Genomic DNA, 12,183 nt, shown 5'->3' with positions numbered 1-12,183 from the left:
GTAGGGAAAAAAAATCACTAAACGTTCTTAAGTTTTATTATAGCGCCATGAATAGTGCCACTATAGAGTAGTTAAAGTTGAGTTGCTCTTTCTATTATAAACCCCACATTTCACTCTCTTGGTCCTTTTCAATTATTGTACATCGAAAATAGATATAAGGAATGTTAAACTATACAAAAAATAAACTATTCTTCAAAACTGGATACAGTTTATCCTTCCTGTCCTTTGAATATTCTAGGACAGGATCTAGATTAGTTTTCAAAAGTTACGCAGCATCTTCCTGAAGTACACCATATTTCTTTTTTTTTTATAAAAAACTCCAAACTTCAAAAGCTGCACAAAACCACTATTCCTTGTTTTACAGGCAGCACATGCCTGCATCCTGGCACACCTATAATACTGCAGGTGGAGTCCCAACTTGTCATAGTAAAACACACCCAACTGTAACTGAAATTGCATTTTATGGTTATCAAGTGAGACTATACTGTGATCTCAGCAACAACAATGGCTTCACAGTCTCTGCTAGACTGCTATCACATCACATCACATAGCTTTCCTGAGGACAAGGGCATAGTTTGAACCACAAACGTACATGTCTATATTATCAGAATTGTGCAGCTCAAATACAAAGACTTTCCAGAAATATAACAATAATACTTCAAAAAAGATTGTATATTCTGCTTTCCAACTTGTTTAAAAGACACGTATATAATGCACTACATGTGTAGTTTGGAAACTAACAATTACTACTGCTTCTTTGACCAAAAATCAGAGGCATGCTTACATTACTTTCTAAAAAAGTGTTTAACTGTAAACTACCATATTGAATTTGTGTTAAAAATTTAGAAAAGTTAAAATGTTATCATTAATATTGATGATGACTTGTGTCTTAAAATGAAAGTTTAAACTACACGTACCTATATATAGAAAACACTAGAAAATATCACTGCTTTTCTACTACAAACCTGTTCAAATATGGAGCAAATTTAACTTTACAAGCTACAATCTATCCCTGCCTTTACAATAAGAGTAATAATCTCCAAATAACAGGTAGCTTGCAGTTTAAGGGAATGCAACCGTTTGAAAAATGTTATTGACATTTTCTATCGTTAAAGGCTAATTGGTGACTAAGTTGTGTTGCCTAAGCCGGTAAATTTCAGTTCCATTTTAGTTTCTTCAAAGCCAAACTTTCAAGCAAACACTGATAAAGTCTTTTGCTTTCCTCAGACAATGTGCTGTAGTGTTACATATTTCTAAATGTTCACTATGATTTCATGTCATCTTGTCCTATGCAAATATATTTTAATACAGTATGTTATCTGCTTAAAAAAAAAATTGTATTTTGAGATCTTTGCCACCAATTTAAATGCTTTTTTAATAAATTGAGTATTTCTGAAAACTGGAAGATATCTTTGACCTACAGAGGGTGCAAGACTGAAAAACTGTTAATGCAAATAAATTAAATTAATAAGTTCTCTAACAGTAAAGCCTAAATGTCTGATATAAAAAGCTTTTTGTTAGGAGTTAGTTTCAGTAGCCGAAATGACCTCAATCTATAAAACACAATTTAGAGCACCACACTTTGAGCAGAGTATCTGCCTCTTGTTAGCTGTATCACTAAGAAGAAATAGAAAATGAAGCCTCAAAAGTGGGCTTTAAATATTTGCATTGCAATAGTATACTGGACAAAATCTAGAACTACTAAAATAACTGAGGGTTATCCTCTCTAACTAAATTTTTACCATTTGTATTTCAATCAAAACCAATATTTTAAAGATGGTATATATAAGCCTAATAAACTGAAATTACTGAAAGACTGATGCTAGAAGATAAGTAAATCACAATTTGATACTAAGACTTGAAGGATTTCTGCATGGTAACAATGGATGCAGTTTTTCTTGAATTTTTTTTTAATGTATTTCTCATACAAGTATTTCTAAACTTGGATTATTCTTTTAGTTATAAGTCAGTATTTTCTTTCTACTAAGCTTAACTTACATCTCCACGCAACTTCGACTTTCATTTTTTGACTGATATTTTCTGCTCTGACTACTTTTAAAAAGTTCATCATGAGAAATGTGTGGTGCTAGTGAATTCTCTCTTAGGTAGTATGCACTTAACTATCAGACACTTCAGTTACAAAGAAAAACATTTAAATCTTAATTACCGTTCTTTGATCACGTATCATCTCTTAATACAGTCTTTTATGTCTGCACACGTAGGAAAAGCAGGAGTCAAGACAGAAATGACTGCTTCGGTTCAGTAAACATTTAAATATTTACTATTCACATGGGTAATAGTTACGGTATACTAACTGTATGACTAAAAGTACGGTATATACATCAGAGCTGAAAATGAACACCAATAATGAAACAGAACCAAAACAACAATTACTTGAAATAAAATTAATCAGACCCTGCAGGCTTATGTTTTGAGAATTTTTTAAAAAGTTTTGGTTCAGTTCTTTTTTACTGTGAAACACAGATCTAACTAAAAAGACTTTTGAATTCAAAGAATCCTAAACAATTTGATCAGAGGAAAGGTATGTGAGAGTTGCTGAATGCACACATACTGAGATCTAAATAGAAATTTACTGTAAAGCAAATTCAAATTCTTCATCACACACATTACTAGAACAGTCAAAAGAAAATGAGCCAAAAGTTTGCCCTCACCAACACAAGTACTGCACTGACTAAGCAACATTTTAAAAGGCATATTTTACCCTTAAGTAAAGAAAACTGAGATATTCTTGATAGTAAAACCAATAAAATAACACATTTTTGCATCACTACACTGTAACTTCAACAGCAAGGAAAGTTCAAATCCAGGAAGAAGTACGTGCTAACATATGCAACACTGATGTATAATCTTCTTGCCTAGTGAAAGTCTAAAGAAGATATATTAGCGCTGTTGACAGACTGGTAGCATGTCCCACAGAATGAACTTCCAGCAAGGCACAAATCCAAACATACTCAAGAAATCAGTACTTTACAGCAGAAATATAGTTGTCATTTAAACCAAGTTCTTTCTTTAGGAAAGATTGTTTTAAAAAAGAGGTAACAGAATGCCTATGTTGCTTTGGTGTCCTGTTAATCAAGCCTGTAACTCCAGATCCATCCTTTTCTTCAGATGTTAGAATCAAGGGACAGCAGAATGAGTTAGGAAGTTTCTTAACTGTGTTTAACTTTAGAACTTCACAAACAACCAGGATCCTGGCTATCTAACAGGTTACAGAAGTAATGACAGGTAACCACTCTTCTAAACCTTCCACTGTGTAACCACAAAATAATCATTATTCTTCTAACTATTTATGTAAGACAGTAAAGTTAGCAATGAGAAATTTAGCTGTCATTGAGATGTAGCCAACAATGAGCATTACGACACATTCCCAAAAGGCCTACTCTGATCTTTCAACCAGAGCAAGACTTGTATGTCAACAGAATTTGCAATATTTGCTATAACACAATGGAAGAATGTTAGTCAGTTTAAATATTAAGCATCTTAAGGACATAAGCACATACTACTTAACATCTCAGTTCTACAAACCTAGCAACTGTGGATGCTACTTACAAACATTTCCTTCCCTATGAACTGCTTCAGTAACACTAATCATTTGCTCATCACAGTATGGTTTAAAATTAATTTACTGAAAAATGAAGGTTCATACACTGCATTTAGCTTCCTGTATTACACTCATTATCATACCTTCATGTCTGCTTTTGCTTCCTATCATATCCTCTGCAGTAGCACCAGTAAATGTCTGACTGAGCTCATGACAGATCACGTAAATGTTTAACTGATATATTACTGCAGAAGGTCAGACTGAATTTACATTCACTAAGAAAACAGAAATTTCTCTGAATAATCATGAAAGTAAACTCCTTCAAATACACTGGGAACAGAGAGAGTGCCAGGGGGTATAAAAGGCTGAGACAGGATCAAAATGGAAACATAGCAGAAAGCCAACAGCAGGACATAGGAAAATAACTATTTGTACCCATGTTCACCATTAAGAAATGTAGGACCACTTCACATTTTAATCCTAATTTACATGGGCCATACTGGTTAATGTACTTCATGTTCAGATGCCACTAGAAGAAGACAGAATTAATCAACAAAAGAATTAGTAACAATTCACACACACTGCAATTCATTTTAAATGTCCAAAAGAAATAAGTATAAAGTTGAATCACCAACTTCAGAGAGTCACTAGCTTCTAAAATAGTCTTACATTTAACCTCAGAAATTTAAGGAAGATACTTTAAGAAATAAACAAAAGTGATCTAAGTGAAATTGTTGACTTGGATTTGAAATGGATTTCAGCAAAGCTCCACACTAGCAGCTCTTAAGAAAACCTAGCTGTTGTATTTTAAGTGGAGGAAAAAGATCTTACAGTTAAAGAATTGCTTTAATTATGAAAAAATAAGTAATAGCAATAAAAGCTTAGTTTACTCAGTGGGAACGAGTCACCTGTGGTGTCCCACATGTTCAAAAAATATAGAAAAGTAGGAGGTTAGTGTAACAGAATTTTCTCACACTACTAAGCTATTCAGGATAATAAAGACAAAAGCTAATGCCAAATATTTACACTAGGTCCACATGGGACACAGAGTGATTGTATAATAAACTGTCACACAATATCCAGGTTAGACAATATAGGTGTTGTACATTGAGGAAAGCAGTCTAACACCACTTCACAGAGACAACGAAGACGTCCTCAACGTCAGGAAATATAATCCAGAGATAGAATACAAGATTTTATGATAAAAAAATAAATTGTGTGCAAAAAACTCTTCAGAGCAATAGAAGACGATGAAAGCAGAATGATATATGCAGAAATCCAGTCCAAGTATTCAAAAAACCATGATCCAAAGCCATGTTTAGAGAAGAAACAGCTTGAGACTAATTAGCATATAAATACATAAATATATAAAGATACAAATATATAAATACATAAATAAATTTATAAATAACAGTCTTGTTGAATAATGATACCATCACTCGGGTTTTTTTCTCAGAACAGACTTCATTGTGAAGTACCTTCTATTAGCAACATGCAGCAGCAATTTCCTTTAAGACCATCTCGTACAGAAGCATAATTTAAAACAAGAAGAAACAATTTTTTTTAATCTAGAAGTGGACTCACCTGTACTTCACATTTTGGAGAAGAATTCTGACGCACTGCATCTAAGGCATCATGAGCCTGCTGAAGTTGCTCTTGTAACTGACAAATCTTTTGATCTTTTCCGAGTAACTGATCCTGAAGAGAGGCACAGCTTCGCTGCAGTTGAATTTCATTTGTTTTAACAGTTTCAAAACACGAAGTCAACTCATTATAAAGCTGCAAGTGTGAAGAACAGAAATAACAGGATTAAAAATAACTTCAGTACAGACAGCTATATAAATAAGGGAGGAAAGTGTAATTTAAGTAACTTGTCCAGAAAGATGACACTCTTTTTTACGTTTTGACAATTTCTTCACACTTCTCCTCCTCCTCCTGCCTCCTGTCACTCTCTCTGTATTTGAAAATAGTGCTTGTTAAAATCACCAAAACTTTAAGTTTGAAAGAATTTTTAACAGAAAAACACAACTTACATTAGAATACTATCATTTCCAATTGCATCTTTAGGGGATTTACAAACAGAAACGGACACATAAAAATCAAGATTTATTTTACTTCCTTTGCAGTTATAAAAAATACTGAAAATACAAAAGAAAAAAAAATCTCTGCTAGAGAATAAGAAAAAAATGAAATATCTGTCCTAGGAATGAAATTCAAGGAGTAATGATAACAAACACCATCCTTGCCTTTTACAGTAGTAGTTTAATCTTTTAAACCTAACATTTTTAATATAGCTTGGATGGTAATACAGTGGATCCACTAATGCCTACTGCATTTTGTAGGAAGTAATTTTTTTTTAATATAATTACTCTATGTGAATTTTTTTTACATTAACTTCAAAACTCAGAGATTATATTAGATGGTCTTGTCCCTGGTTGTTGCTCAGCTGCTCTTGCTGAAGTCACAACACTGTATCAAGAGATTCCATGCAAACAAAGTAAGTCTAGAATTACACCTAAGTAATAACTAGGAGTACATGCCATCTAACTGTAAAAAAGAACTTATTCTGCAAGAATAAAAGAACTTAACAACAATCTCATCCCACTATTTTTATCCTTCTTTTTCAATATAAACATCTGAAAACTGTTTAAAATAAAATTGTTTTATTAAAAATGTAAAACCCAGTTTAACAAATAAACCTGCAGTTGAATAAGTAACAGTACAGTTTCTGAAGTAAATACATGACTCTACAGATTTATTATTTAAGCAAATATTCCGCTCTTCATTTCAGTCGTTTATTCCTTTGATTGTCCTTTCTCAAAATAAATAATATTCCCTTCGGCTATTTATTTCAAAATAAAATAATCCGTGGAAGGCATGCATGTACTTCCCCAGCTGACAGTTTTCTTCAGAAAAATCAATTTCTGCCATTCCATCCAAAATAAACTAATTAAACATGAAAATTAGAATTGCCAAATCTATCAATAATGCTTATAAGTACAAGAAATTGACACAAGTCATTTTACTTGTACAAACATCATTTTACTCTTCATTTTATCCTTTGTCTTGTTAGCTTTACTTAAACACCACACTTCTTTCTCCCTTTAGTCTGCTTACATCACTTAGAAGTTAAACCTTTTGAATAGCAATCCCAACTTTTAGATTTGGAAACTGTCTACCTAATGCTCTGTGAGAAATTTCGAAAAAATAATCTCCCTTTCCTTCTTCCTATCATTTTCTGCTCCCATGGGCTCAACAGATCCATTTAGGACAAGGACAATTACCTTTTTTCTGTTTCCAAACCAGATTAGTGATCACGTCTGTCAGGTAAAAATAACTCAAAGTCTAGATAGATATTTCAGATTACTCTGAGTCTTAAAAATTAAGCTTTTGCATAGAAATTTCTATGCCTACTGAATCTTTTTTATATATTCAAGAAAGCTTACATGATCTTTAGGATTACAAGTTCAAGATTTGCCAACTTCTTAGGGAAATCAGTAAGTATCTCACAGGAGAATAAACAGTCCATTTATCAAAACCATGCATTTTTTGATAATGTCCTTCCAAATGAATGGAACATCAAGACACAGTTACTTCCAGATATAACTATATAAGCACATTAGCTAGATCATACCGGTATGACAATTTGCTGGTTTTATGACTAGAAGCACTTAAGTGGTTGTAATTATAGTATCTGAAAGGTAACATCCTAGTAAGATGAATGGAGAACATCAAAAATATGATGCTTTTTTCTATCTGGCAGCCACATCCCCTAACGTAGCTAATGGGTATTTTTGGTAGTCAACATTTGTCAGGACAAGACAAATAGCATGTCTTTTTACCTCTATAAACTTTTCCAGCCCGTCCAGCTTTGAAAACGGCAGTAACAAACCACGTGTATTTAAAGTATAAAGCTAGCTGAAAGCTATGTGCAAATAAACCACATTCACAGTATTCGTTGTTTTACTGAGGTTTAGAGGATTTTTTAAACAACACCAATGTACTAGTTTATAAGACTCATCCTTTCTTCTGTTTTGTTGGTTGTTTTTTTTTAATTTAACATCAGGAAATTTCAAAATGAAAACTATCTTTATGGAAAGAAATAGTTTCACCTACTGTCCACAGATAATTAGAACAGTTTCCAAATTTCCATTTGGCTCTCATTCTTTTATGGCCATGTACTGTTTTATGGATTAAATATATGCTTAAAGTTTATATTGTATTACTGCAGGGTTCTCTGCTCATTTCTTATCTGTTTTAGAAGAGGTACCACACTTAATCATATCACAGTAAGCACCAGAACACAGAGAATTGCACAAAACACTGAAACAGGTCTACTATTAATAAAGATACAGAAAGTCAGGTGCGGGGAGAAACAAGACATAAAATGGAGATCAGAGGGCTGGAGACGGTATAATGAGAAAGAAAGACAAAGATATTGTAAATTATTTATTTCAGAACTAGCAACTTTCACAGAAAAGAGGAGTGAAATTTTGACTACACATAAATGTTTATATCTCATATGAATGTCAGTAAGACATAAGATACACTCAAGAAATTGTTTAACCCCCAAGAACAGATATAAAACAATATTTATGTTTACAAGATAAGAAGAAAAAGGAAAATAATTAATACTATTTTATGCAATTTGGTATTTGAAAAAAAAAAGGCAACAGCCAGTGACAGAAGACTGTGCTCTGCAAGAGCTCTACAACACCGTATTTTGAGAATCTCTAATGTCTTTGAGCTGTTCTTTGTCTGATAGTCAAGACAGACTGTTACAGGTGAAGGCACTTAAAAACAAATAAAAAATATTAAAAGGATCTAAAATTAGCACATGGTAATAAATTTAGTCTATACAACACAAGAACATTATTTATTAGTTAGGAAGAATAAGTTAGCTGAATAACAAAAATAAAGTATCCCATATTTCTCAGTTACCCTAACAATTTCCTATATTGATTTAACTGATTTTACGAGAAAACATCTTTTGCTCTATCTTTAAAGAGTTGCTTAAAACAGAAGAGTTCATTAGAATAATAGGCGTGCTTAATGCCAGCAAGTAAAAGTGCCAGATTAAAGCAAGGGCTTCCAGGAGAACCTAAAGGTGTAACTCCAATATCTGCTCATCACATTCGATACAAAATATTTAGCAGCCTGAAAATGCTCGGGTGAGGTAAAGTATCGATATATATTAAATATATGTGACAGGAAAATTAAGGAAAGTTGAGGAATTCCAGTAATATCTTATAAAACTAAAGAATAAACCAACACTACCTACTGTACTCTAAGTTAGCCAGAATCATAGTGCAACTGGAAAAAAAAAATGCAGTGAAACAGTTGATACAAGTGACCAACACTAACACTATAAAATCGTGCAGGATTTATTTTAGACTAGGTTTAGACTGCTCCTGTGTAGTGAATGTCAATTAACTGTTGGGATACATTTTCCAATTCTAAATTAATCATCAGTTCCATAATGGTAAATGCATTTAGCTAATGTTCTAATAGATTTTTCTATGATACCAACTAAAGCACAGAAAATGGGGAGATCCAGGAGATTTCCTACAAAAGTATGCTCCTGTGAGGAACTAAAACTACAGTGGATACATTCATTAAAACAGCAAGACAGCCAATTACATACACTGGGTGTAAAAGAAAAATTCTCCTACATTAAATGTTTTATATAAATGGTCACACCCTAAAACCCAGTGTTTTAGAGAGACCTGAGTAAATGAACCCAAACATACAGTAATATTGAACATACAGTAATGACACAAATGAAAATTTTAGTCTCAATTAAGACATAGTAAAATTGTAACAGAAACTATTAAAGCACCATGGCATAAATCCATGTTACAAGATCATGCTGTTAATGTGAACCTGAAAAGAACAAGGGCAGAAATCAGCCAGAGGAAGTCTAGGGTAAAACCAAAGAGGCATTCTAGACAGACTATATTCAACACAGTCATAGTGTTTACTTTTAAAATGGAAACGAAAAAGCAGAGCAATTTTTTTAAGATGAGAGACCATGAAGCTTAGACACAAGTGAGAATTTGAGAAGAAAAAAAAAAAGAAAGTATAGAATTGATGTAGGTAATATCAGATAAGAGGCAAGCAAGAGTCACTAATGTAAGCTAAAAGAGAAGATGTGCTCTCCTCAACTTTATGGTACTATATAATTTGCAAATACCATAGTTGCTTTGGAAACTATGTAAAATTGATAACTTTCGCAATACACCTCAAAAATAACAAAAGATAATGTAAAAGAAAGGGCATTACAGTCCTTTTGATTAGGGGCCGGTTAGCTCAGTCAGTTGAGCGTAGTGCTAACAGCGCTAAGGTCGTGGGTTCGATTCCCAGTCGGTCCCCATGTGTTGCCTGATCTAGTCGAGAGCTGGCATCCCTGGCGACAGGGAGGCTGGATTAAAATGATCTCTAAGGTCCCTTCCAGCTTAGGCCATTCTATGATTCTATGATTAGTGTTGCTACTGCAAAACTCAAACTGATGAGTGCACGTATCTCAATGAATTCGGTATTTCCCGTTTCCTCATTGATGCCACCCCCTCCACCCCTGCCAGTGTAGCCTTCCAGCATTCAGCCAGCCAGCCAGTTTTGTGCAATTCCCTGCGTTGATATGGCTATCTCATAGTGAGGTTTGTGGACTGCTTTTTTAAATATATAAAAATTCTGACATGTTTCTCACAGAAAGACTATGTTTTATCAGCAACAACTTCTCTGTGAAATTCTATCAAACTCGATTTAGATTTCTTCTCCCTATGTAGTGTACTGTCACCAGTCCTAGCTAATGCAGAAAAATTTTAGTAATTCATACAGCAAACAGTATCATTTGAAATCCTCCATTGTGGGACCAATCTGATTATACGCTAATTTCATACATATTCAAAGCTTATAATTCCAACTCAGACAAAAATTGTCATTATTCATAAACATATTGAAATAAGCTTTATCTGAAGATTTTTCCTCTTTTCTTGAGGTACAACTCGTCTTGCACTGTCTCACCAGTTTACACACCTTCTTTCATCTACAGCTGTCATATTGTAAAAAAATACGCTGTCATTGCCAGAAACACTAAGATAACGGTTAGCAAACATTGGTGACAGGTTTAGAATTTTTTTTTTTTTTTTTTTCCCCAAAACACTTAAGCATTCTGTAGTCTACACCACTACAGACAGGAACTACAGCATACTAAGAATACCAGTACGGGGTTTTTCAAGCATGAAATCATTGTGTCTGACTTCAGAGTTTAATATCACCCTGAGAGAATCTGAGTCTAACTCAGGATTTCTTCAGCTTTAGCCTATCGGCATGTCTGATGCCAAAATCTACTTGGCTAGCATGTAACAATACTGGTGTTTGGTAGACAATAAATAAATAAACTAACCTAACTGACACACTTCCTAACAACAGAAAACAGTATCAGATCTTGAACTAAAGTGTGAGATCACCTTTGCTGTAGATCTGAGTTTCTCACAGTTTTCACAAATAAAGCATCTGGCCTACAAAAATGATGATTCACTTATTACTGATGCAGGCTTCAGCATATTTGACCAGACAGTTTGTTTTTCTCAGCTCTTATTAAGTGTGAAAGAACTGGTTTTTCATTCCAGTTTGAGGGAGAACCTGCATTGTTACTACCATTTACATATCTATATGGGGTTTGTAATTATTTTATGAATTTGTGAACTTAATGCTGCTTGCATAAAAGTAAATACATTTGTATGACTTTTAACTACAGTTAAGGTTGTTGTTGACACAAAAAAGATTAAGTGGTAAAATTTAAGCTTAGGAAGGCAAAGCCAGTAACATGACATTCTGATTATAATTTCCTAGGCTTGAAGGAAAGCAAACTAGCTCCACGCACTGACACCATGAGAAGGACTACCAAAGGCAACTGCAGGCAGAAAATTAATCACAACACTCAAAAAATGTATCTGACACTACTCTATTTTTATCTACTTTCTGGTGCATCTGATACAGAATTCTGCATCATAATTGAAAACTCTTAGTGTGGTTTTTAAGAATGCAGAAATCTAGCTATTGAGCAGTACTTTTGTCATCATACATATGTACTGTATCCACAGTATTCTCTATTTGAGAACTGAGTTCCAGGATGCAAGCTACAATTTCCCATTTAATGACAAATAACAGTATTTCCACTTCACCAAAAGGGCCCTCCACTAAGAGATTTTGATCAGTATGATAAACAAGGAACCTAAAGGCCACATGGAATCAAGGCAAAGTACCGCATTATAAAAACAAAGGCCCTAAATTGTAAATTGCAAAAGACTGTGATAAGCTGGGTAAGGAGTTCAGAATCTCTTCTTGTCTTATTATCCCTGGTATTGATTGAAGTCTCTCCACCTTGAAATTGTTGGTGAGGACAAATCTATTGAGTCTCATTAAATTCAGCACAGGAATGAAGTCCCTGGAGCATTTAGGACCACTAAAACAGATGCTATACATTTTAGAAAAATATTCCCTATCCTTGAGAATGAGAAGTACAGCTGCAATACAAAACAGATATCAATTTGTTTCCATAAATGCTCTCCCATAAAGGAGTTATTGTAGAACACAGCACACTTAAAATTTGTACTTAA

General features: G+C 33.6%; 1 protein-coding gene across 1 annotated transcript in view; it reads right to left on the bottom strand.

The window, feature by feature from the left end:
- LOC104271489 (centlein-like) overlaps positions 1-12,183 on the bottom strand; it is a gene marked incomplete at both ends in the record, with an annotated part of 76,529 nt that overhangs the window by 13,800 nt on the left and 50,546 nt on the right. Inside the window, one exon of the mRNA XM_009866173.1 lies at positions 5,147-5,341. Coding sequence (XP_009864475.1) covers positions 5,147-5,341 — 195 coding nt within the window. The remainder of the gene's footprint in view (positions 1-5,146; positions 5,342-12,183) is intronic.

The sequence above is a fragment of the Apaloderma vittatum genome, unplaced genomic scaffold (genome assembly GCF_000703405.1).
Source record: "Apaloderma vittatum isolate BGI_N311 unplaced genomic scaffold, ASM70340v1 scaffold5003, whole genome shotgun sequence".
Lineage (NCBI taxonomy): Eukaryota > Metazoa > Chordata > Aves > Trogoniformes > Trogonidae > Apaloderma > Apaloderma vittatum.
The sequence above is the reverse complement of the archived record's forward strand: the minus strand, read 5'-3'. Positions and strand labels throughout refer to the sequence as shown.